Below are 25,517 nucleotides of genomic sequence, written 5' to 3' on the forward strand. Positions count from 1 at the left end.
TCGGGTCCCTTCTTGGGGATGACCCTGCACCCTTTCTGGGCTGGCTTCAGACTCATGGTCCCTCCTCCAAGCCTACACCTTCTTGAAGACCTGTCTGGGGGGTCTGTGTCCCCAGGTGTGGTTGAAGTGACCAGGCCTCGGGGCCATTTGAGGACTCGTCCGGCTGTGTCCCTTTCCCGCCGAGGCTTCCCTGCTAGGACAGGGATGTGGGCTGGACCCGGGCCAGGCTGAGGGACACTGCGGGTGGGCCCTGGTGGGAGGTGGCAGGAAGGGGCTGTCGGCTCCCGCCTGCACCCCGTCATCCTTGGCCGTCAGGCACTGCTCAGAGTAGGCGCCTCCAGTTCCCCAGAGTAGGTGACAGCCTCTAATTTCCTGTGACAGCAGCAGCTCCCACCGCCTGCGAACCCCTTCCCCCACCGCCACCGCCGCCCTGTTCTGAGCGCAGCGCTCTGGCGGCTGCCGCCAAGGCTCCGCCCTGACCCTGACCCCATGGTTCGCCCCGGCCCCAACCTTCGGCTTCCTCGTGGAAGTGAAGGTGGCAGTGCCGAAGTCCAGATGAAATCAGGGTCATGGGCTCGGCCGAAGCGATCCCTTCCACGTGGCTCCAGGGGAGCTCCTGCGCCACCGGCTCTGGACCCTCGCCCGCCGCCCGGGGGGCTGGGGGCGGGGGGCAGCCCTCGGCCACCTGGCGCGCGTGCCCCGCTGCCCTCTGACCCCGGGCCTGGCTCCCCACAGGTGGGCGCTTCTGCTCCTTCTCGCCGTGCATCGAGCAAGTGCAGCGCACCTGCCAGGCGCTGGCGGCGCGCGGCTTCTCGGAACTGAGCACCGTGGAGGTGCTCCCCCGGCTCTACAGCGTGCGCACCGTCAGCCTGCCTGCGCCCGACCTGGGGGCCGGCCCGGGGCCCGGCGCCCGCCCCTTCCGCAGCGGCACGCCCACGAAGGAGGCCGTGGGCCACACGGGCTACCTGACCTTCGCCACCAAGACCCCGGGCTAGTGGGCCTCCCGCCGGGAGCCGCAGGGAGCCGAGAGCCCGCGGAGGGGGCAGGGGGCAGCTCAGCACAGGCCACCTTATGTGGTCAGCGCACGCCTGCTGGGGCCTGTGTTTAGACAGAACACGCGGCGGGCGGGGCGGGGCGGGGCTTGGGGGCCTCTCGGGGCGGCCGGTCCTCTCCGGGTGGGAACGTCTCCCGCCCCTCGCCCCCTGTCCTGCTGCCGTCTGTTGCCACAGTCTCTGCTGTCACCGGCTCTTCTGGCTGTTGAGGCCAAGGGGTGTAGGTGGTGGGGCCCTGACCCCTTCCCAGGTAGCCCCAAACTGGCAGGGGGCTGAGGGAGCCAGGACTCGGAGGAGGAGGACCCCTGGGTCTGTGGGCTAGCCCCTCTTCCCCCCGGAGCTGATGGTGCTGGGCTGGGGGAGGGAGAGGTGGGCTTGCTGGGTGGCCTGAGGCCTGAGCACCCCCCCATGAGGACCTTACAGGCCAAGTGGGAGTGCCCTGTACCCCCTCCCATGGGGGGGAAGGGGCCCGGGCAGCCTTGCCCGTCTGCCGCGCTTCTCCCGCCACTGGAAGTGCCTTCCGTGGCCCTGGTCCAGCCAGAGCCCCGGCGTGTCAGTGAGAACAGAGCGCCACTTAGCCAGGAGCCTGAGGGGGACAGTAAAGTGCCTCAGGTGACCCGGCCCAGCCCTCTCAGAGCTGTTGGAACCCCGGCTGTCCAGCCCCGGGGCTGCTTGGGTGCCCCTGCCCCTCACAGGACTGCTGGGGGCATGGGGGTGCATCCAGGACGGAGGGCCGTACCCCGTGTCACCTGCCTGGCCCTGGTCTCCAGCTCTGGGCCGGGTGCCTGGCATCCCTGCCGGCCTTGGTTGCGTGAAGGGCCTGAGCGTCTGCCCTTGGCCTCACCTGTCCTCAAGAGCTTCCGTTTTCCATGCTAGGACAAGAGCCCCAGGGAAGTGTGCCGCCGGGCGCTGGCTCCCGACCTGGCAGAGCAATAAACACTCTTGCCGCCGCCGTGCTCCCTGGTCTCTTCGGTGCCCCCCCACGCCAGTGCCCTGGCCGGGCCTCCCCCCACACCAGCGCCCCGGCCCCTGCTCCTTCCTCTCCCTGTCCCGGGGGCCCTGGACTCCAGGACAGCAGCCTGGGACATGATGGACAAAGGGGCGAGTGTGTGGCCACCCCCACTCAGCCACAGAAAGGGCCACTTGTCCTAGTGGAGGAGGAGGAGGAGGGTCTGCGTGTGTGTGTGTGTGTCCATGTGTCCATCCCAGAGCACTGGACCCTCGCTTCACAGCCTGGCTTGGCCTTGCATTCATTCATAGCAGGCGCCACCTCTTGTGTTTCCGGAAGGGCCTAGATCTCAAGAAGGACCCCCCCCACACACACAGGCCTGCCCTTCCAGACCCAGGCCACATTCAGGCCTGAGACCTTGCAAAGGTGCCAGGTGAGGTGGGCCTACTGGAGGACTGGTCTCTTGGGGGCAGCTTTACAGGGCTGGGGGGCCTCCCCTCTCCTGCCCAGGCTCCTAGCAGGACCTGAGTCCCATCAGAGTTCCTCTGCGGCCCTGGAACCACCAGCCCAGGGGTCTTATTCTCCCTCCCAGGACCTGTCCTGAGCTGTGAGCAAATGCCTAGCTTAGGGGACAGAGGAGGGACCTGTGCCTTACCCTGGCCTTGGAGAGAGGCAGGCAAGATGCCTGACGCAGGGCATAACCCTGCACGCTCTGCAGAGCACACGGGCCTGCCTGTGTGTGCTCCTTCTTCCATGTGGGGCTGAGGATGGTGGCCTAGACTCCAGCCCTGGGCATCCCTGGGCCTGTGGGAGCTGGAGGATTGGGGTCAGGAGACCTGCACGCCTGCCCCTGCTCGTACACGTACCTGGCCCAGGGCAGTTCTGAAGTCCAGGGGGACCCTCCAGCCCCTCAGCTGTGCTGCCAGGCCCCACACGAGCCCCTGGGCACCAGCCTCATCCCAGGTAGCCATCCAGGCTCCATTCGACCTCAGCTTGGAGCTCCATGTGGCCCTGAGCCCCCCGGGAACTCCTGTGCACCCTTTGTAAGACCCCCTCAAATGTCTCTCTGCCGGCCACCGCCAATCTCAGGCAGGAGCATCCTGCTCCACCGTTCTCAGCCCTCACGTCTCCCGGCCTGCGATCCCAACGCTGAATAGTGCCCCAGTTTGGCAGAAGGGAAGCCAGAGGCAGGGCCAGCGCCCATGGTGAGTGCGTGACTGGGTCAGCAGGTCAGTGACCATCACCTCCAAGAGTCAGCGGCATGGGGCTGGTCACAGGGCAAGGATTCACCCAGACACTCCAGTGACGCTCCATTTTTCCTGGAAATTCCTGTACCCGCCCAGTCACACGTCTCGCTGCCTGCCTGAAGGCCTAGAGCCCCTGAAGGCCTAGAGCCTCTGAAGGCCTAGAGCTCCTGGCTCACCCGCTCCCAGGGCCCCAGCCCAGGGTCCTGCCCTACCGGCAGGGTTAGAGTCGGCTTCGGCCTCCATAGAGGCTGGCTCCAGCCACTTCCCCCAGGAAGTCCCCTGGGCCTTGCCCTCCTCAGCCCTGATACGTGCTGCCCCTGCCCTGGCCTGCTTCGCCCTCACCTGCCTGTGAGGGGCTCGCCTCCTCTAGCAGGAGCCCCTGAGGCAGCGTGGTCTGGGGCCTGGGGCCTGGGGCTGGATTTCGGACAGGCGGTGGGTGATATAATGGCTGCCAGGCCCCTGAGGGCCACATCCTGTCAAGCAGTGTGACAAGGGTTGTTTGCTCCACGAAGACAGGACAGCAGGTGGACTTCCCCACACCTGCCCCCCTCACCCCTACTGTCTAGATCTGTGGCCCACCAACCTCCCCCCCACCCCCGCCTCTGTCTTCCAAGAGATGTGGGCCCCTTGCCTCTAACCTGTTGCTGAAGGCAGGGCAGGCAGGCTATGTGGGACTCCAGGCCCAGGGAGATGATGCTATTCCTGCCCCACCCTAGCTCACTGCACAGGTGGAGAAACAGGCCCAGAGGAGATGAGACTCACTGGGATGCAGGCCGGCTTCTACCCACCAGGGACTCCCAGACCCTCTCCCACCCTGTGTGGTACCCTAGGTTGTGACCACAGAGGACAAAGGGGAGAGCTCTGCTATAATCCTGGAAGACTCCAGAAGAGGTGACAGCCATGCGGGGGCTGAAAGGGCGGGTGGAAATTGGAGGAGGCTGAGCAGGAGGCCTTGCCAGGTGGGAGTGGGCAGGCCTGGGGCAGGAGACGTCAGGCAGGCCGGGAAGAATAAGATGGGAGTGCCAGTGGGGAGTTTGAGTAGGTGTGGAGGGCACTTCCTCCCAGCTGGTAGCTGCCTGCCCTGTTCGCAAGGCTGCTCGAAGCACAGACTGGCTGCCCAGACACAGTACCCCAGCCTGCCCAGAGGCAGCCTGGGGATGGCCCTGCCTCCTGGCGGGGCCTCAGGTGAGAGAATCCCCAGGGGCAGCCCTGCTGGAGGTCTTGGCCCTTGATGCCCTCAGGAGGGAGTGTGGGGGGGGGCTGCCCAATTGTGCCCAAATCTCAGAATCCTGCCATCGCCAGCCTCACGGGGTGCCATCCCCCCGCCCAGCAAGTGCGGACCAAGCCCCTCCTGGCGCTGAGGACCCAGACATTCAGGGCAGCCCAGCCTGCCCTTGCGGGGCTCCTGGGAACCAGGCCCAGAGTGCAGGTGAGAAGTGTATGGTGGAAGCAAAGCAAGGGACAGGGGTTAAACTCGGGGGGGGGCCGGTGGAGGTTGGGGTTGGGACAGTCGGGAAGGCCTTGCCAGCAGGTGGCCCCTGCAGTCAGAGGGACAAGAGATTTGGACCTGAGCCGTAGCGGGGCTGCCCAGACTCCACTCTGCCCTCCACTGGGGGGGTGCAAGCACTTAAGGGCTCAGGCTCTGAGCCTGCCTGCTTCCCGTCCTCCCTGTGGCGCCACGGTGACAAGTCACTTCCGTCCTCCTGGCAGAGAGGAGGGTGAACACAGTGCCTGCCTTGGCATGGGGGTGGGGAATTGCTGCCAGAGATGAAGTGTCGCATCAGCGTTTGCTCAGTCAGTCCTCACAGAACATTTCTGATATATATATTTTTTAAGTTAAAATTTATTTCTTTGAATAATCTCTACACCCATCGTGGGGCTCGAACTCATGGCCCTGATATCAAGAGTTGTGCGCTCTCCCGACAGAGCCAGCCTGGCGCCCTAGAACGGCTCTATGATTGTTATCACTAGTGGGAGCTACCGCTGCCCCCGCCTCCAGGAAGCCCTCAGTCTCTGTTGCAGATTCCGAGGCCAGAATTCTGGGGCCGCTTCTGGGTCCATCTGAGAATGTCCTTTGCAATGTGAGGCCCTTGAATAGCTGTTTGCTTCAGGGGCGCTTGACTAGTTGATCAGGATCATGGCAGAGGCGGTTTGACGTTGAGACTTCTCTGGAAAATCCAGCTCATGCGCTCCCTGTGCTTACAGTTAAGTGTGTAATAAAACAGAACTGCAAGAACCCCAGGCTGGCCACGGGCCCACGGCTCTTCGTTGACCTCCACGGCTTTGGGGTTAGGTGCTAGGCGGCACCAGACACGGGCCTAACAAACACCAACCCCCCTCCCCGCCCGAAAGCACCCCGTCCCCTCCCAGGTCTGTGGCGGGGCGGCTCCCTGGCCACCTCAGCCAGGCCTGTTCGCGTGCGGGGGCCGGGCTGCTGCCCGCCCTTCGCGGCTCCCCCCGGGCCCGCGGGCTGCCCGCACGCACCTACCCTGCTCGCGCCCGGCCTTCTCTGTGGCGGCCTCGGGCTCAGGCGCAGGAGGGGCGAGCGGTCCCGCGGGCACCTGGGGGTCCGCGGCCCACCCTCCCGGCGGGCTGGGGAGGGAGCCCCTGGGTGTGGGTGCGGCCGGGGCTGGGGCGCGCAGGGCGGGGCGTGGGACCTCGGGCCTCCCCGAGCCGGCCTGGGCCCCGACGGCGGAGGAGGGCATTTCAAAGTCAGGCTGCCTCCGGAACAGCCGCGTCGGCGGGAGGGAATAACTCGGCTCCCACCAGGCTGAGAATAGCTCGGAATTGGGTCACCCTCACCGAGAGCTCTGGTCACAGCCTCCAGCCTCTGACAGTAATCAGCTTTCTCCCTGACATCTGTCCCTTCAAAGGGGGACAGGCTGGGTGTGGGCACATTTTTAGAAGAAGCAGAGGGGCCGGGGTGGGGAGGAGAACCTGTGAACGGGTTGGCCCTGCACCCCCTCCCCGCCAGGCAAGGCCACCCCCAGCCCCCTTGGCCACCAGCCAGCACAAGTGGATGAGGGAGTTCTGCTCCCTGGCCCACCTTGCTCCTTATCTCCTGAGCCCCCCTCTGACTCCCTCTGGGGCCCTCCTTCCTTCTGTGGTGGATAAAGGCGGCAGTGGGGAGGATTCTGGGGGCTCCTGTGTCTCCAAGCCCTCAGGCCCTTTGCCCTGAATCCCCCTGCTCCCCTCCACGTCCTCCCCACACTCCTACAAAGCCTCTGTGTGCACCACCACCCAAGCACTTGGCACACATGGACCCTCTTGAGTCTCAGTCCCCAGGACCCTCCCAGCCTGTCCCCAACAGCCAAGCGTGGGCCTGAGGTCTGGGCGCCCCAGCGAGAGACAGAAATCACTGTGTCCTGGGGCAGGGTGTAGACAGGAATCTCTGGACTCAAAACAGGCATTTTGAGGGAGTAAGAGATGCTTGAGGGGCCTTCACTTTGACAGGACCTGAAGACCAGGCACCCCTCCCTGACTTCGGTCTCTGTAGCAAGGTCAGATGTGTTCTCCCCCACAAGGCAGGCTTCCGTCCACTCTGCTGGCCAGGCACTCTTTGCAAACCCACAAGGCAGTTCTCATGTTCCCCGTGGCAGAACTGGCCCTAACCTTTGGCCACAGGTGTGTCCAGGAACCATCCGAGGGGCCCGGTGCAAATGCACGTTCCCAGCCCCACCCCAGACCTACAGAATTTGGAACCTGGGGGTGGAGGTGCAGGGGTCTCTGCCAGAGGGCCGTGGTGTCTCTCCAACTGTTCTAACATCTTTTATTTCTTAAAACGAGCGAACTGAACACATCTTGAGCGTAAGCAGCTCAGCCAACTCCATGGAAGCTTCCAGACCATCAACCTCCCTCTCCAAGGCCATGCTGTTGTCAATTAGAGCTTAATTTTGCCTCAGCCTGGCTGGAATGTTTGTGTCAAGTCCCCAAATCCTTCTCCTGAGATGACTGTCTCCGGAGGCTCCCAGTGCTCGAGCCAGGGGTGGCGGGGGAGGCTGCTGGGCGACGCTGCATGCGCACCTCGAACAAACCAAATAGCTCGTTTCACAAAATGAGACATTTGGGAAATGGGAAGCCTGAGTGGCTATTTCACGGGTTGAAGGAATGAGCACTTTTTTAGGTGTGTTAATGATACTGTGGAAGGGGAAAGAGGCTAAAACCGGCCTCACGGTACCGGGTGAGGGGAGAGAGCGAGCCTGGGGACTCCTTGGACCTGGAAGGCTGTGCATTTTCTCAGCTTTTGCATTTCCCTGACACTTTCCATGATCCCTTCTTTTAAAGGAAAAATGCCCCAGGCTGCTTCAGCCATTTGTTTGCTCTGGACTCTCCAGCAGCAATTCCTGACCCTGAGGGTGCTCAGACTCAGTACTCTCAACCTCCCCTCCCAGGGCCACCAGCTCCTCTTGTCAGGGCCCTGGTGCTTCTCTATGGTTTTCCAGCGTAGGGAAGGGGTGGGGGGTGGCGGACAGCGGGCTGGTCCCCGGCAAGGCGACAGTGAGCCATCCATTCTCTGCCCTTCGCGGCACGGATCTGGCGGCCACAGACCCAGAGGTGGGTTTGCTGTGGTGGAGGCTGGGCCTGCAGAGTGGCCCCAGCGTGGAGCGTGGGGGAAGGGCAGGGAGCTGGGGGCAGCAGGGCCCCTCGCTTCCTGCCGCAGAGAAGGCTCCGTCCCACACCCTGGAGGTGGCGCCTGTCCTGGCCTCTCCAGCTCCAGATGACCACCCTGTCTCCTCCTCCTAGCCCTGTACCCTCTGCCCCTGTCCCACTGCTGCTAACAGGTCTGACCTCGTCCCCCAGAAAATGGCTCAGAAATCCATTTCATCGCAGTGTAATTGGCACCCAGGCAACTGTCCTGACCCAGGAGCCCCGTGGGACCCCATGCCCCTTCCCCGTCCCTGTCCCCCCGCCAGCCCCAGCAGCCTCTCGTGGCTCTCCCTAGTGTCATCACATCTGCAAGAAAGCAGACCTAAGTGGGACTGAAGCAGGGAAGGAGGCGAGGTGTGCACCCAGGACTGGTCTCAGGCAGAGCTGGGAGCCAGCACGCGGCAGGGAGCAGCTTCCCGGCCTCCTGAGCCAGCAGCCGCGTCGCCGAGGTGCTGGACGCAGAGGCCGGGAGGGCCCCGAGCTGCTAGATACCCAAGAGGCCTGTGGAGACTCGGGGCGCGTAGGAATGCGGGCAGCGGGCTGTGGGGTGGGGGCGGCAGGGGTGACTGAGGCGTGTTGCTAGGATACAGGCACAATGGACATTCCAGGCACTAGGCAACGGGGCAGGAGCTGTTTCCCAGGGAGGGGTAGGGACTGGAGGCCTGGGCCACCCCCAGCCCCCAGCCCTGCCGCCCCCTCAACTTGAGGGTGCAGGGGCTGCCTGGCCCATTGGGGTAGAGTGCAGCCTCTTCCCAGTCCCGGCCCCCCTCCTGGCACCCTCCGTGACCCAGGCCCACTAGCTGGGCTCCTGCAACTTGGGGTGACCCAGCCCTCCCTGCCTGCGTCCGTCTGGCCTCTGCCTCCTCTGATCATGCTTCCTGGCTGGTCCCCCGGAGGCCAGATGCAGGGACTTCAGGCGGCCCTGGGCAGACCTTAGAGGTTTTGGTGGGACCCCAGTCCTCTGCCATCTGCTTTTTGTCCCCGGCCCTTGGGCTTGGCACCCCCACCTCGAGTCTGGCCAGGGCTGGCTCTGCTCGCAGCCACGTCTGGCAGGGCCGAGGGCCCCCAGCGGCTGTCCCCAGTGTGCAGCCCGGCCTCTGTTTGTCTGGGACAAGCAGAGGGCTTTTGTTTTGCTCTCTTCAGGCTCCACTTCCTCCCTCCGCGGAGAGACTACTAAGGAGCTCTGAGCCCAAGTACCACCAGCTGGCGGGGGAGGGGGGAGGGGGGCGGCTCAGCAGGCTAGGGAGGGAGGTCCACGTGTCCACGTGTCTCGCCTTCCACCCTGCAGTCCTCACTGAACTCCTAAGTCAGGCCACCAGGCCTTTGCCCACGCAACCCCCCCGTCCGCCACTCAGCGCCTTCTGCCCCTTGGGGCCCCTCCACCAGGGCTCCCCCATCTCTCACAGCCAGGCCACCAGCCCCTCTCACCCCACCACACGCCTGTGCGCATGCATGCGCGTGCACACACACACACACACAGAGCAAATACACACACGCACGGGCCAGGCATCATGGGATCTGGGAGAAGCTGGATTCAGTGGCGGGGTGCAAGGAGCATTGCCTCGAGCCTCCCCCCATGACCAAGGCCCCCCCAGGCCAGGGGCCTAGCTGCCTGCCCCTCTCTCGGGGCTGCCTCCTAACACCTCAAGCTCCCTCACCTTCCTGCACCCCCCACCCCTGAAGCCTGCTTGCCTGCCGGCTGGGGGGGGGCACACCTAGATACCCCCCACCAGCCCGAGCCCCCCCACAGCTGCCCCAGGCCCAGCATGGCGTTTGGGGTGAGGTCTGCGCCTCACTCGGTGCTGTCACTCCCCGGGAGCCAAGCCAGAGGACGGCCCCTCCCCCACGCCATCCACTTTCCTAGGAGGAAGGCCAGGCTTGGCCTAGGCTGAGCTGGGCCCCTTGGGGTCTCTTTTAGGCTGAGAGCTCGGGACAAAGAGGCAGCTGCTGGCAGGGTGGGGTGGGGGGGCCACGGCCTTTGTGCGCGTCCGGCCCCTCCTGGTGACCTCACTGCCGGCCAGAGAAGGGCCCTTTCTTCCCAAAGGCGGCCGTTGGGAATCCGCCTGGGGACAAAGCCACTGCCTGGCTGGGAACAAGTGAGTGGACGGCCCCCCTCATGGCATAAATTAGGGGGCCTGAGGTGGGGGAGGGGAGGGCAGCTGCAGCGGGCGCCCGGGTGGGGCACACCCATTCGCGTGTGCAAACGCACAGACGGACACCCCCAGCCCCCACTCACACACCGGTGCGCAAGGGCTGCCCCCTCCAAGCCTTGTTTGCTCATCCCTGCCGTGGTGGGCGCGCTGGCCCGGGGACACAGAGAGCATCTGCTGGATGAAGGAGTGAGGATGTCTGCTGGGCGGGGACTCCGGTCCCCAGGGGGAGCTGGGACACACAGGGCGCAGGGCTGGGGCCGAGCCTGCACGTGCACCCCCAGGGCCGCCCCTCGGCCTTCCAGCTCACCAGGCGAGGTCAGGAAAACACTGGGTTTTAGAGGAGTGCTGTCGAAGGACACCCACCCCCTGTGGGTCCAGGGCCTTCCCGTCCGCAGGGCCCCTGCTGCTCCACAAAGTACCCTCACGGCCTTATTGGCCCTCAGCCCTCCCTGCCCAGGGCACGGCCCCCGCCCCAAAGATGACTGCTGGGTGAGGCCTGCGGGCCGGGGTGGGGCAGGGTGGCCAACGACAGCGGGGCCATGTGGCCGCCACAGGGCTCAGCCAGCATGGGTCACCCCGTCCCTCCGGCTGCCCCACGAATGCATCAGGTCTCCTCCGGCGGCTTGCTCAGCCTCCCTGGGCGTTGGAAACACTTGTCCCCGTCCCCACAGCTCCAGGCCAGGCAGGCTTCCTGCCGGTGGAGGCCGTGGGTATGGAGCTGGCCCTGGACGGTCAGCTTGGGTCCCGGAGGCAGGTACAGGTGCTGTCAGGCCCGGGGGCGGGGGGGGGGGGGGGGGGGGGGGGTCCTCCCGCAAAGGATGGCAGCCCTCCCCCCTGCCCCGCCTGCCGTGAGTGCAGTCTGGCCCCCATGTCCTGATGACGGACATCTTGCCCACACGTGGCCGGAGCGCAGTGGACGTGAGCTCTTGGGGACTCCAGCGCAGCGGCTCGGCAGCCTTGGGTGGCGTGCATGTGTGTGCACGTGTGCGCCGTGCTGTGTGCGTGTGACACGGTGGGACAGACACATTCTGCCGTGGCCCCCGGCAGACGGTGGGTCGGCCAGGGGCCTGGGGGGCGGGGCTCGGAGACTGGGAGCAGCGCCTGACTGGGGCCGGGCGGGCTGGAGAGGGAGCCCCCGCGGCGGCCGGCGGTGGCCCCGGGAAGGGCCCAGGAGGCAGGCGCTACAGCACCATGGTAACCGCACAAAACGCTGGCCTACTTACCCCCCCCCCCGCCCCCGCGGCGCCGGCATGCTGCTCCAGGAGAGGGTGCAGGGCTTTCAGGCATGGCGGGGGCTGGGGGGGTGCACACTCTGGCCTTTGGGGGCCCCCTCCTGGCCTGCCACCCACCCAGGGGTGCTGGGCCCAGCCTGTGGGTATTCAGTCTCCTGTTGCACAGAGGGGAGAGATGGGGTGCAGAAGTGTCCAGCACCCAGTCGGTGCTCAGCCACACAAGTCCCCTCCCTGTCTCCTGGTGGCCTGTGGCCTCAGGGGTTGCTAAAGACCTTTGGAGTCCCCCCCGAAATCTCAGGGCTCTCCTTGGTGCCGCGGTGCCAGTAAGATGCAAAGTTCTCTGGATCCCAGTGTGGGAGGGGGCAGCCGGGAGCACTGCGGACAGAGCTCTGACTGCGCATGCGCCCCTCACGCGACAGGACCCACAGGAGGGCCGGGTCCCTCCACCAGCTCAGACAGCTTCTCAGCGTCTGTCATCGGGACATGGGGGCCAGACTGCACTCACGGCAGGCGGGGCAGGGGGGAGGGCTGCCATCCTTTGCGGGAGGACCCCCCCCCCCCCCCGCCCCCGGGCCTGACAGCACCTGTACCTGCCTCCGGGACCCAAGCTGACCGTCCAGGGCCAGCTCCATACCCACGGCCTCCACCGGCAGGAAGCCTGCCTGGCCTGGAGCTGTGGGGACGGGGACAAGTGTTTCCAACGCCCAGGGAGGCTGAGCAAGCCGCCGGAGGAGACCTGATGCATTCGTGGGGCAGCCGGAGGGACGGGGTGACCCATGCTGGCTGAGCCCTGTGGCGGCCACATGGCCCCGCTGTCGTTGGCCACCCTGCCCCACCCCGGCCCGCAGGCCTCACCCAGCAGTCATCTTTGGGGCGGGGGCCGTGCCCTGGGCAGGGAGGGCTGAGGGCCAATAAGGCCGTGAGGGTACTTTGTGGAGCAGCAGGGGCCCTGCGGACGGGAAGGCCCTGGACCCACAGGGGGTGGGGAGGAGAGGAGGGGGCCCTGCTGGCCTAGGACTTAGGGGACACACTGGTCTAAAGGGAGGACGTGAGTGGCACTGAGTTAAGATGAAGTCCACCTCCGGGACGCATTGGGACCTGCTGGGCTCCTTCGCACACGACGGCTGCTGCCACCCCAGGGCTCCACGTGGGCCCCCTTCACAGACAGTGGCCCAGAGACTCACTGATGGGTAGGCGCCTTGGCCAAGGCCTCGGGCTATCTCCGGGGCCAGGGGAGCACAGAGAGGCCCTGGGGCCCTGGGCAGCCCGACCGGACTCCCACTGTCAGCTGATGTCGAAGGGTGGAGTCTGGGCATCGGGGGAGGGAGCCAGGGTCCCTGAACCTGTGCAGGACCCCACTGAGGGTGGGCAGGGACAGAGGCCCGGCTGGGGGCAGGGCAGGGCGGTGGCTGCTGAGAGGCCCCAGAAAGCTTCCTTGGGCAGGGGCCTGGTGAGGGGTGGCAGAGGGGGGCTTCATGGAGGGGCAGGTGGATGGGCTGGAGCCAGGGCGCTGGGGCAGGACGGGAGTCATTGGACGTCAGGGGAGGAGGCGGGAAGAGGGCCTTCCTTGCTCCTGGGGCAGAACTAATGGCAAGGAGGCTTCCCTTGTGCTGAGGTCACGGCCACGGTTGAGGCCACACTGGAGGCCAGGAGTTAAGGTTCCCCCAGCCCCCAGCTGTACCCTGACTCCAGGGGAGCAAATGAGGCTGCTGGGGCTGGTGCCATCACCCCCCACCCCCTGCCCCTCCCCTCCCCGGCTGCTGTGGGCAGCACGAAACCAGCCTCCAGAGGTCTGCCTTGCTTGGTGACAGGTGATCTTCGCGTGCTTCACCATCACTTGTGCTGTCCTGCTTGCCCCTGACCCCACAGTGCAGCGTGGGGGCCCTGTCAGCCTGGGGACAGCCCTGGGAGGCCTGCTGGGGGAAACTGAGGCCCAGAGAAGAACAGAGGATGACAGGGCTCCTTAAGCCACAAAAGCACAAGGGGGAGGCCCAGGAAGGGTGAGGACCAGCCTTCCGTTCTCACAGCAGCCCTTCCTGACCCTGAGGGTCCAGACCCCAGCCCAGGCACACCTATGTGCTTCTTCCTTCTTTTCAGCTTTCCTTGACTTTCTCCATCCTGCTGCCCTAGAGCCCCAAACGCGAGCTGTAGTGGGGCCCGAGGACAGAGGAGGGGGCGGAGATTACCCAGCCGCCAGTGGGTGTCCGTCCAAGGCCAGAGCACGACAGAGCCCCAAGGGGCCAGCACATGGGGCTGGGGTCAGGAAGGTCGAGCTGGAGTTACCCAGGATGGGGGACCAGCCTGCGGGGAGACGTGGACAGATAGGCAGCGTGGGCTCCCCTCCTGCCAGGCGGTGGGGGCTCCCCCCGACGGTGGGGGCCACGTGGGGCCTGAGGCGGTCCGCCAGACCCCAACTCCGAGGGGCGCGTCAGAAGCTGCGAGAACCGCAGGGCTCCGCGCGGACTTCCCGCCGTGGTACATGGTCGTGGCGTTGACGGGTCACGGAGCCCCCACGGGCAACCAACTGGGGGCAGGAGCCGCGGCCACCTGTCCACCAGCGCGAGGGCAGGTGCGCTCGGCGGGGACCCAGGAGCGACAGCTGCGCGGCCGGCGGGCTGCTCGCTTTCCGCCGCTCCCTCCACCCTGGGAGGCCCCGGGTTCCGGAGGCCGGGTCGCGGGCGCCGCCTGGCGGCCGCTATCGCAGCCACAACACACGACCAGTTCGTGAGACCTCCAAGGTCAAGGGGGCCCCGTGCCAAGCAGGCGCGGGAGCAGGGAGGGCCGGACTGTGCGGAGGGCCCGGGGCTTGGAGGGGATGGGGGTGGCGGAGGGTTTGGTTGGGTCCTCCTTCTCCTCCAGAGATCTCACCGGGAGGGGTCCCCTGGGGCTGCGTCCCAAGCCTGCCGGCGCTCAGGCCTAGCGTCTGGAGAGACACCCATGGGATGAGTCACTGTGGCAGGCTTGGAGCTGCGGTGGGTTGGGCCTAGGGGAAAGCGCGCCGTCCCAGAGGGCCCCTGTACTGCTGTATCATACCTGGCTCTCTGTTCTTGGGGATTTTCTGATCCGGAGGCAATCCTGTTGCCCAAGGCGCCCACAGCTCCCCCCACAGCCAACAAGGCGCCCTGGGGTCCTGCCCTGCAGACTTTCACCTGACCTCCCACGCGCAGCACCTCAGGGCCTTTGCCTGGGCGGTCGTCCGCCTGCACACTCTCCCCCAGATCCCGTATGACCCCTGCTCTCAGGGCTGCCCCAATAGCCATGTTGGTCCCAGGACACCTTCCTTTCTTTTGAAAGCACGGGCGGGGTGGGGAGAGCGGGCAGCTGGGTGTCCCAGGGAAAGTAAGGCGTCCAGAGCCAGGAGCTGAGGGCGGCTGGGAGTGCCCTGGGCCTGCCTCAGCCGGCCTGCAGGGAGGGAAGCGTGAGGAGGCCAGCGAGGGTGCCCACGCGAGACCTCAGGGTGAGGGCCGGCTGACGGCGCCTCGCTGCCCCAGGCCCAAGGGATGCACTGACCCCTGTGGCCGCTGCATCTTTGCACCTTTAATAACCAGCTCCTTTTGTTAGTGAGCTAGACCCGGTGAGTTCTCCACTTGCCTGCTCGAGTGACTCTGTCCCCACGCCGAGGGGCGGCTCAGGCAGGCCAGACCCCTGGGAGCCCCCACCCCTGGGGCCGCCCTCACTGCCCCACCCCAAATCCTCTCCCTGGGTCCCTCACTCCGCCTGCTACTCTTACGGCGCCCTCCCCCCTGGGCCCCCTGCCCTGGTCCCATTGCGCCCAGTCCAGCGCCCACCCCTGCCACCAGTGGGGGGGCGGGTAGCACTCAGCAAATCACCCAGTCCTGAAAGACCCAGCGGCTCCCGCGGCTCCCTGGGGGCCTGCCATCCAGTGGCTCCGTCCTTGCTCCGCCCCTGCTCCCTGCCCAGCTCCGCAGGCCCTCGGGTATGCCTGGCACCGGGCTCTGGGCCTCCATCCCTGCCGCTCCCTCACCTGGGAGGCCTTCCCAGCCTGAGGGGCTTGGTGTCAAAGGTGTGCCCCTCGAGGGGCGTTCTCTGACTCCCCCACCAAGGGCACACGTGCGGGGCACACACTCACCCTGCCCCTGACCTGTGTGCTCCATGCCCTTGTCTGCCTTCTCCCCAGACACGGGGACACTCCTGGGGCTGGGGCTGCCGACCCCCCGGGTCCCCAGGACAGGGGCCCATGAAAGTGCGCTGCACGAATGCAGGAGGCCATCCCTGACTCAGGACATCATCCCGTCCCCCCGCTCTTCTGCCAGCCCCGGTGGTGCTGTTTCCAGTCATTCACTCACTCGACAAACATTTATTTGGTTGGGCCAGGTGATGTTCTAGGGACTGACGATACTGCCAGGAGGAACCAGTTTCGTGATCTCAGGGTCAGTGTGGAGACAAGGGTGACCGGCCAGGTGTTGTGGCTTCAGGCCGAGGGATTCTCCACTGGGCCCACCAGGCTGGACCGCCACTGGGCTCCTGGCAGGTGGCACGTGCGGTCAGTTCCCGCTGCCCCTGGGGGTTCGCTGGGCTCAGTCTGCAGCCTGGGGTGTCTACTGGCCACTCAGCGGTCCGACCGGACGTGCCAAGGATCGGGGACAGCAGCCCAGGAGCCGATCCTTTCTGCAGGGCCGGCCACCAGGGGTTCGCAGGGCTGCCTGTGACCAGGCATGAGATGGGAGCAATTCCATTCTTTGCCCTCCCCAGGAAAACAGAGCAACCCAGGATGGTGAGAGAGAAGGGTGGCCTGCACCCAGACCTCAGGGGTCCTGGCGGGACCCTCCATGCCCGTTTCCACCCTGTGAGCTCTGGTGCAGTGGCCCTCTTGGCAGAAGGTTCCTGCCTCTGCCTGACACACTGGGCCTTGGGCACCTTGCTGTCCAGCCCCCGACCTGGCCAGGAAGATGACATGACCAAGGAGGCCACAGTGTGCTCCCCCCCGGGGGGGCTCCCCTGTGTGAGGGCTGCCTGTGTCCCTTCGGCTCCTCACCTGGCTAGGTGCTCAGCCGAGGGCAGTTGGTCAGAGGCAGGGCTGGCGATACACCAGCCTGGCTGGGCATCTCACCACACGGGCCTTGGTCTGGGGCACTCTTGACCCTGCCCAGGGGGATGAGGTGGCTATAGGGCGAGTTCCTGACCATGACACCAGAATCCCAGCTTCAGGTGCAGTAGACCATAGTTCTTTGAATCCTGATGAGCAGAAAAGCAGCTGGTTTTATTTTTATTTAAGATTTTATTTTATTTTTTTTAAGTGTTAAGTAGGTTCCATGCCCAACGTGGGGCTCAAACTCATGACTCCGAGAACAAGAGTTGCATCCTCTACCGACTGAGCCCACCAGGCATCCCAAGGCAGCTGATTTTGAACACTTCATGGAGCTATCTGAAATCTGAGACTTTCCATTCATGTATTCAGCAAGTTCTTGAATATGTATTATGCAGCAGGAGCTGAGAACACTACTTCCCAAGAAGAGTTCATTGAAAGGACGTGGTGAGTCTGGAAGGCAGTGTGGGGTGGCCTGGCGAGGGGTGACAAGTGAGCCAGAGGCCAGGGAGCTGTGGGAGGAAGGGCAGGTGTAGAGGCCATGCCCGCAGTCTGGCCAGGTAGGAAGGTGATGGGACCACTCAGCTCTGTGTCCAAGGCCCCTGGAGGACCAGGACGGCGACACTCATGTCAGCATGAAGGCTGGCCATGTTCGCTTGGGAAACAGGCTACAGGGAAATGGCTCAAGAGTTTAAAGATTTTATTTATTTTGAGAAAGCGCGTGAGCAGGGCGAGGGGCAGAGGGAGAGAGAGGGAGTCTCAAGCAGACTCCGTGCTGAGCGCAGACCCAGACGCGGGGCTCAATCCCATGACCCTGAGATCATGACTTGAGATGAAACCAAGGGTCAGATGCTCAACCAACTAGGCCACCCAAGCACCCCCAGAATGGCTCGAGTTTATTGTATAAATGAAATGTTGTGACCACGCAGTGAAGACAAAATGTGGAGGCAGGCAGTGCTCCTCAAACTGGGAGCCACGGCCTCCTGGCAGCTCAGGAAGGTGTACGGATCCAAAGAGGAGAAATATTAACTTCACTTTGAGGATTAAGTAGGAAGGAGGTATTTTTCCAGTTATAATTCACAATGAAGAGACATGAGGACAGAGTAAGACGCTGGTTTAAGACAGTATTTCTTATGAAATTTTCCCACTAAAAGGGATGCAGGGCAGGGGACGGGGCACCTGGCTGGCTCAGTCAGTAGAGCAAGCCACTCTTGATCTCGGGGTTGTCGTTTGAACCCCATGTTGGGTATAGAGATTACTTAAAAATAAAATCTTAGAAAAAGGGGAGGGGTGCCTGGGTGGCTCAGTTGTTGAGTGTCTGCCTTCGGCTCAGGTCATGATCCCAGGGTCCTGGGTTTGAGCCCCGCATCGGGCTCCCTGCTCAGCAGGGAGTCTGCTTCTCCCTCTCACACTCCCCCTTCTTGTGTTCCCTCTCTCTCTGTCAAATAAATAAAATCTTAAAAAAAAAAAAAAAACAGGGTTTATTGACATTTGGAGCCCAATGTGGTGTGCATTAGCTAGCATCCGCCTCAACCTTTGGTGCTAAAGGCCCATGTTGCGGAAAGGTGCTGAAGCTCGGCAGAAGAGCTGAAATTTTGGGCCCCAGCCTGAGCTCTCAACTGCTGGGCCTGAGTTCTCAGCTGCTCCCCCAGGTGGGCCATCATGAGCTCCTGGGCTGCGCACAGTGTGCTCAGGAGCCCTGCAGGTAGGACCTGCCCTCCAGGTAAACTGGGGCGGGAGTTCTGCTGAGTTGGCGCTGTCCCGGATAGTGTCTGCCTTTCCTATGTGCCCTGTGACCTAGGGCATTTCCTTGAGCAAGTGATCAGCCGAAGGTCTGAATCATCTATGAAACAGAATACTAAACCTACCTTGGAACACTTCTGAGAATTAAGTGTGTGTATAACATGCTTCACACAGGGCCTGGCACATTGGTTCAGTCAGTCAGAGATGGTTTTGAAAATGAAGCATTTACATTATAGCAGAAGTGGGGGCACCTGGGTGGCTCAGGCGGCTAAGTGTCCAACTCTTGATCTCAGCTCAGGTCTTCACTGAGCTTGGCGGAGAGTCTGCTTGGAAGATTCTCCCTCTGCCCCTACCCCACCTCGCTCTCTCTCTCAAATCAGTCAGTCACAGCAGAAGCCACCATCCGACACACCTTGACCACCTCAGAGTGGTAACCTCAGAGTTGCATCCAAGGGCCCAATCTGGGCCTTGCTTGCACTCCAGCTGGTGCATTTGCATGCCAGGGCCTCACCCCAGCCCCCTCCGGGGTTCCTCCTGTCCAGTGCCATTAGGGACCCCTAAGCCCCCTACCTCAGCCTCCCTGGCCCATGACATCCCCTGGCCTCACCAGTGCACACTAAGCACCCTCCCAGCTCCTGATGCCCAGGCATTTATGCCAGAGACAGATCTGGAGCGCCCAGCACAGCATGTCCTCTACCACCTTAACCAGACTGTGGTTTCTTTGGGGCCACATGGTGTGATGGATATTTTCCGACCATTAGCACAGTCATGAGGCATGCAGTAGGAGCTTGACAACACTGGTTCTAATGTCCACAAGGAATCAAAGCCTAATGTGGTATACAGTGCATCTCTGTGTGGCAGAGGATTTATTAAAAAATTTCCAGTTTCCCCCAAAGTATTCTTTTTTAACCTGTACAATTTGTTTCTTTTCACTTCTGGGCCTAGGGCACATTTGCATGGCTGAGCATGTGGGTCACGTGGAAGACATTCGCAGGAAGAGAGGACAGCAGAAATGTGCTCGTAGAAGGCTAGAAGCAGAACAGACAAGGTCCTGTTTTCATGTAACAGGTGTACAATGGGCACGGAAACTGCCCAAGTGAGTGGGACTCGTCCTCGCTGGAGGCGGAACAGGGAGGTGACCGAGGGCTCAGGAGCCCTGGAAGGACTAACTGGTCAGAAATACCAGCTCTCTGCTAATGAGAAGATGATCTTCAATAGCACACCTTAACTCAAGCCTTTTCTCCGGGGAGAGGAGCTTCCCAGACTTTCCCCTCTGCTACAGGTAAGGTCACCTCCTGTGTGCACAGGCCCAGGGGCAGACGGGAGACCATATCTCCCCTGGGCCATTCTCTGGTCCCCACACTTCTGGGTTTGCTTACATGGAACGGTTACCCCTTCACCTGCCACGGGACCCTGGTCTGTGCTCACCTGGCCACCTCCTTAGGTCATTACCACCAACTGGACCTACAAAGCCCACCTTCCCCATGCCGGGCCCACTCTGCCAAGACATCATTCCTCACCCGGGTTGGACAGTATATGAAGGTGAATCAGAACAGAACTCACAGCTCAGACTCACATCCTTTCTCCACTGCAAAAATAAGCTAAGAGATTTTTATTGCATTAATAATTAAGGGTATACTAATATCTCAAAATACTGAATTATTTCAGACATACGATTACAATAGTCATACAATGAATAGAGTGGGGACAGGAACCAACACACTGGAGGAACACATCTGTATTGTACATCAAAATCAATGGCAAATATTTCTCCAATTATTCTTAGAAAAATACTAGACATGTTAGAAGCTGAAAAGCTTTGCTTAAAAATAACCTGTACATCCAGGATAAGCTTAGACCTTCAAAAACCAGATAAAAAATGGCAAAGTAAAACAAATGAGCAACACTGGTTAAGCATCTCACACATACGAACTTGTATCACATACACTATACCAAGGCATTGTAGCAAAACAAAGCATCCCACTGTACTTAGGAGACTTATTCACTACGTTACTTTTCATAACTACTTCATTAGAGGTCGACTGACTTTAGTCTAATTTGGGTAAAGGCTGACCTGAAAGCAAAGCTGTCTGCATGTGAGGTAAAGAAAGCAAACATTCCCAGCCAGTTTTTGCATGAACATGGATTATACCGTTTAATGCAGACCCAAGGCCAAACATTTTTTTGGGGGTAGGTTTTACTTCCATTACAGGTTCTCTTCATGTAAGATCATAAAAATACAATACAGTGTCATGAGCCCAATTTAAAGTTACATGAGGCAGCTCCTATGAACACAGCTCCCAACCGGGGACAAGAAAAGCTAAATCCCATGTCACTAGGGTTCCTTATGGGAAAGTCATCAGGTGCAAGGAACTAGGACAGGTTGGACAGGAGACGCCACGCCTTAAGTCACTTGAGGATGATCTGATCATCTCGATGACCAAAAAGAACCCACGCGAGAAATCCGCAACGGCTCTTGAGACTTCCCTCCACTTACAGGCAGCGCTCAGAGCTGAGCGGCACGAGCCATCTCTAGAAAAGCTACAGAACACCTTGTTTGAAATGAACAGTACAGGCAGGTCCCTTTTGGAAGAACAATGGATACTTTTAAAGGAAATGCTGACATTTAACCTTCAAATCTGACATTGAAAATGATGTAGAGCCTGGGGCAGGACATGCCTCAAGTGCTTGAGAGGAAGCCTTGATTTCCCAGGGGGGTAAACTGAGGCAGCACTTCAGTTTAAAAACTCCTTTTAAGAGCATCTGAAAATGATGATACAGAATAGCAGTCCTAAAAGGACTTCGGCCAAAATGAGCTCCCAGTGACCTGCCCTGGGACCTGCCGGCACCAGGGGCTGGATGCGCACCCAGGAGGGGCTCAAGGCCCAAGGACGCAAATGCCTTTCGACTCGGGCAATGCTGAGACAAAGCAGAAGTCTCTTGAGGGCCACACTTTTATCATCTCTTCGGTATTTAGGGCTATTCCCTTATCCCTTATTTTTAGCTGCCTACATAGTCACCAAATCATTATCTCTGAAAGAACATTACAGACTACCAGAGTCCAAAGCCATACTCTAGTAGGGTTATTGTGTGAAAGGTGACAACAGAAAGTCTGTTCGTCATCATGCTGGGGCCAACACGTTATCAAGGCACTTCAGAACTTGGGGAAATTCTTTTGTTCCCATCAACTGGCAGCCATAGAACTGGACCCTCAGGAAGCACGTACAGAAATCTGTATACCCTTTAGCAGAAGGAAAACCACCACGCACAGACAGAGCTTACTGGCTCTTTCTGGCCCTAGAGACACCTCCACGTGCCAGGGACGTGAGCTACGGAGCCCGGCAGATGCTTAGAGCTGCTTTCACTGCTCAGTCCCAGCGTGTGAGGTGTTCAGACGCTAGGAGCAGCTCACCTCCTCGGACAAGCGAGCAAGGTCTGGTCCTGCAGAACCACTGGCGGATTCTGCTCGCCGCAGCCACAAAACGGCAGTGGGTGTGTGCAAGGAGTTTGTCCGTGATGCAGCCTTGAAAAAAAGCAGCCCGGGACATGCTACACTCAGACAAGTCCGCTTAGGTTTAGCACAACCTGACATCGGTAACTAATCTCCAGCTTTCATGATCTTGCCCCAGAGATGGGTATTTCCTTTTTTTTTTTTTAAAAAAGATCTCCTAACTTCGCTTAAATGTTCCCATCCTTACTGATGACTACGGAAAATTGTAAATTCAGACTTTACAACAAAATCTTGAAGGTAATTAGTTGGTGTTTTATCCCTTCAGTGCAGCCTCAAAGGTTTTTTTGCTATTTTCATAATTTTCTGTTGCACATGAAAGTAAGATTTTCCCCTCTAAATGAAGAGTATGGGGGAAAATACAGACACCATTTTCCAAACAAAAATGCTTATGAAAAAAACAGAAAATCTGAAAACAAAAACACCCCTACCCTATTAACTTGGGTTGGACCAATCAGGCCTTAGAAACAAAGAAAAAAAAACCCAAACCCTTCTGCTTTAAGTAGCATAATAGAACATATCATTGTTTGCTTTTGTGTTTGGACCTTACTTCCACCTAACCAAAAATTTCCCCCTTTCTCATAATTGTTCTAGTATTTTACCAGGTTATGTCTGTATGTAGATCCCGAAAGATCTGCATTTCAATGCTTGCACAACCCACTTAAGAATGACAAAAGCTGCCCATTCCACTTTCTGATTTAAAAAAACCCCCCAAAACCACACCACAACATACAGATAATGATCCAAATGGAAAAGTTAACATGCTGTAATGACAGTTGTTTGGCAACATCAAAAACAGCAGAGATACTGAATATAATTTGCTTAAATCATAAAAATGGAGATTGAAATCTGCATGTATAAATCACATTTAGGCTCAACGAACTGAAAGCTCTCTATAAATACATAGAAGTATATATAAAGTGCAAAACAAGAAGTATCAACCGTGAGATGGGTAGTGTTTAGTACTCCCATTCATCGGATTTCAAGTCGAGATAGCTGAGGATGTTCTGGGCGAGCTTCACCGCCTGTTTCCTGGCAGCCTTACACTTCTCTTCTCCTTGTGGGTCGACAGCATCCAGGGCCAGCAGCTGCTTGGTGAGCAGCTCTTCCAGCCTGATGTAGTTCTTATCAGTTCGGTTCCCATCAAATGAAAGAACTTCCCCCTGGATCTCGGCCAAGTTTCCAAGGATGCTCCAGACCGCTTTATGGGACGGGTGCTCCTCACAAGCAAACGCCTTCCTCTTCTCCAGGGCCTCCTTCAAGTCAATGTAGGTTATCAGGGTTTGCACCTCAATCACTGCTCTTCTCCGAGCTTCCCGGATACAAGGGTTCTTCTCGAGACTGATCTCATCCAACTGTCCAATCAGACCCTGCAATTCTGTTTTGGAGCTCAGGTATAATTCAGGAGGATTTTGTGCTTGAAGAAGTTCATTTTTTATTTCTCTCATTCTCTTGAGGACCTTTTCTATTTTTAAAATAGAATGATTCTGTCCCAGGTCAAATGCATAAGTAGTATCTGCTTCCTCTTCCAAATCCAAATATTTCAATAATTTGTTGATATCTTCCACAACCTCCCGCCGATAATTTCTGATTTCCGTACGCCCGCACACATCCAGAGCATCCAGATCCGCAATCAGGCCCGAGAGCACACAGGATAAGTGCCTGCAAGTCTCATTATTATTGTTCACTCCCATCAGAAGTGCGATCAGAGTGCCCCTGGCCTTGTTCACCTCACACATCACCGAGTTGATTTTGGCCACTGAGGGATGCACATCCTCAGAAAGCGGCAGAGAAGGCTGCTTTTTCATGCAGTCTTCGATGATCTCTTGCACCGCACAGATTTTGGTTAAAGTGTGATACCTCGCTTTCCGCAAGGAGACCTTCCCTCCGGTTTTGACATGTGTCAGCCTCAGGATGATATCCTGGATGCCTTCTTCAAATTCATCAGTTACACAGTTGCCCCCACTATAAAATGGCACAATCTTCTCTTTCACCAGGGACTGGGCTTCTTTAAAGATGTTCTGTATTTCAATCCGGTGTGGGTGGTTTGCATTCTGCTCCAACTCTTTGAGAAGACGCTCTGTCTCTTGTGCCGCCCTCTTCCTCGCTTGCTGAATATCTCCTTTTCCTTCAGTATCTACAGAGTCTATTTCAAAAAGCTGTTTCGTTAGAAACCTCTCCAGTTTCTTGTAATTCTTGTCATCTGACAGACCACTGAAGCCAATTACTTGCTGTTCTATACTTTTTACTTCCTTTTGGATTTCCTGAAGCCTACTGATAGAAGGATGTTGGTTTCCCATATCCATACTTTTGTTGTGTTCGGTTTTACAAGCACTAAAAAAATGACAAGAAGGCCGAATTACACAAAGTCTCTACAGAAAGGTAATCGCATATTCATTTATTCTGAAATTCTCATTTTAAAAAGATACATTCAAGAAAAAGGGCCCATCATTACTGTGATCTAAACAACAGTCATACTCAAGTACAGAGTGTGACTAATCCACTTTCCTGAAAATCACTTACACAAAGCAGTGATTAAGAAGACAGGAGGCTGCAGTGGGGAATGAGCTGGAGCTCTGAGCCTGTGGATTTCCAGTGTCCACAGCTGGAAGACAGTAGCATAGGTCTTTACACGTGCCGCCCGAGGTCAACTACCAGCTTGGAGACAGCACAAGTATCTTATGTAATATTAACACTGGCCCTGGTTGTTGGCAACAGTAGCTCGTTTAACCTTCAAAGGTAACAGTGCCATCCCAGCACCCCTCTGGCCCGAGAGCTGTACCTAGTTTCCAGAAAACGTAACTCTAAGTGAAACAAACCGCAGGGGATCCCAGTCACCCCCGAAAGTCCCGCTTCTGCGGTCCTCTCCACCCTTCACACGCTTCTTCAAAGCTACCCTGTTTCCCCCGGCCCCTCTGAGTACCTCGCGAATCTTCCCTCCGCAGGAAAGGAAAGGTGAACCGGCACTGTGTTAAAAGCACCGCCCGGCCTCTGGAGGGCCAGTACCTCCCCAGGCCCCATCATGCCCCCCCCCGCCCCCAAATGCGACAACTCTGAACAGTTCGCTCATTAGCCTCCCACTGAGAGTCCGAATGGCTTAACACGTTTGCCCCCCGTGCTCTTGAGTTTCCACCAGCCGGCTCACGGAGGAGGCCGGACGAGCAGCTGACACCAATCCTTGTGGGTGTCCGGGCCGGGAACGTGCCCCTGGAGGCGCTCGGAGGCAGCTGCCCGCTTCTCGCCCCTTCTCGCCCCTCCCCGCCGGCCCTTTACCCAGAAAGAGGTCTAGGCTGGTTGGGTCTTGGTTCCCCGGGGGTGAGGTGGCGAGGTGGAAGGTCAGCCCTTTACGGGGTGCGGCACCGGAGCTGGGCCCCTAGCTGCATCCCTCTCACCCCTGCCGGCTAGGTCTGAACCGGGCGGCCGGTGAAGGGGCCGGCGGTGGCGCGGCAGCTACTGGCCGCAGCGGCCGCTCCGGGCGTCTCGCCCGGACCCCCGACGCGCCCGCCGGCCCTGACCTCACAATGGCCCGCGCGGGGAGGCGGCGCCCGCGCTCGGCCGCGCCGCCGAGCCCCCGGGCGGGGTTGGGAGCCCCGGGAGCAGGGCGCGCGGGCCGAGGCCCGGGCGCGCGGGAGCAGGGCCGCGCCGGCGCAGGGGCGGCTCGCGGGCCCTCCAGCCGCCGCTCGGCGCTCACCTGGGCCTCCCGCGCCATGGCGCGCCCCGCCTCCGACGTCCGGCGGCTCCGCGGCCCCGCCCCGGGCCGAACAGCCCGCGCCCTGGGAAAACGCCCTCCGGCGCCGCGCCGCGCCGCGCCCGCGCCGCCGCCGCCACCACCGCCTGGCACGGCGGCCGGAACGGCCCGCGACCCAGGAGCGGCCGCCGGATCCCCGACGCCGCGCCGCGTGCCCGCGAGGCCGGTCTTACGCTGGGAAAGCGCACGGT

The 25,517-nt window shown here is 60.2% G+C and overlaps 2 protein-coding genes across 8 annotated transcripts in view; one reads left to right on the plus strand and one right to left on the minus strand.

Moving 5' to 3' along the window:
* Positions 1-25,517, plus strand: part of TRMT61A (tRNA methyltransferase 61A) — a 36,105-nt gene that overhangs the window by 5,031 nt on the left and 5,557 nt on the right. For 2 of the 3 annotated variants that reach the window (XM_045901588.3, XM_045901590.3), the window contains exon 4: positions 736-5,484. In XM_045901588.3, coding sequence (XP_045757544.1) covers positions 736-995 — 260 coding nt within the window. In that variant the 3' untranslated portion in view covers positions 996-5,484. Of the gene's footprint in view, positions 1-735; positions 5,485-16,538; positions 16,775-19,015; positions 19,353-25,517 lie in introns of those variants that run through there. The other variant, XR_010405341.1, reaches the window with a different exon arrangement.
* BAG5 (BAG cochaperone 5) lies at positions 19,648-25,464 on the minus strand. Of its 5 annotated transcripts, XM_045901586.3 has the most exons (3): positions 24,852-25,087; positions 24,102-24,183; positions 19,648-23,912 (listed from the first exon to the last, which is right to left on the minus strand). In XM_045901586.3, exon 3 carries the CDS (start codon positions 23,882-23,884, stop codon positions 22,538-22,540), a length of 1,347 nt encoding a protein of 448 aa, XP_045757542.1. In that variant the 5' UTR covers positions 23,885-23,912; positions 24,102-24,183; positions 24,852-25,087; the 3' UTR covers positions 19,648-22,537. The 5 variants fall into 5 exon arrangements, with proteins under 5 accessions (XP_045757542.1, XP_045757541.1, XP_045757543.1 ...); XM_045901585.3 differs by lacking the exons at positions 24,102-24,183; positions 24,852-25,087 and adding an exon at positions 25,270-25,464; XM_045901587.3 differs by lacking the exons at positions 24,102-24,183; positions 24,852-25,087 and adding an exon at positions 25,094-25,214.

This window comes from Mirounga angustirostris, unplaced genomic scaffold (assembly GCF_029215605.1).
Source record: "Mirounga angustirostris isolate CCGP_5_RB_7025 unplaced genomic scaffold, mMirAng1.0.hap1 SCAF_9, whole genome shotgun sequence".
In the NCBI taxonomy this organism is placed as follows: Eukaryota; Metazoa; Chordata; class Mammalia; order Carnivora; family Phocidae; genus Mirounga; species Mirounga angustirostris.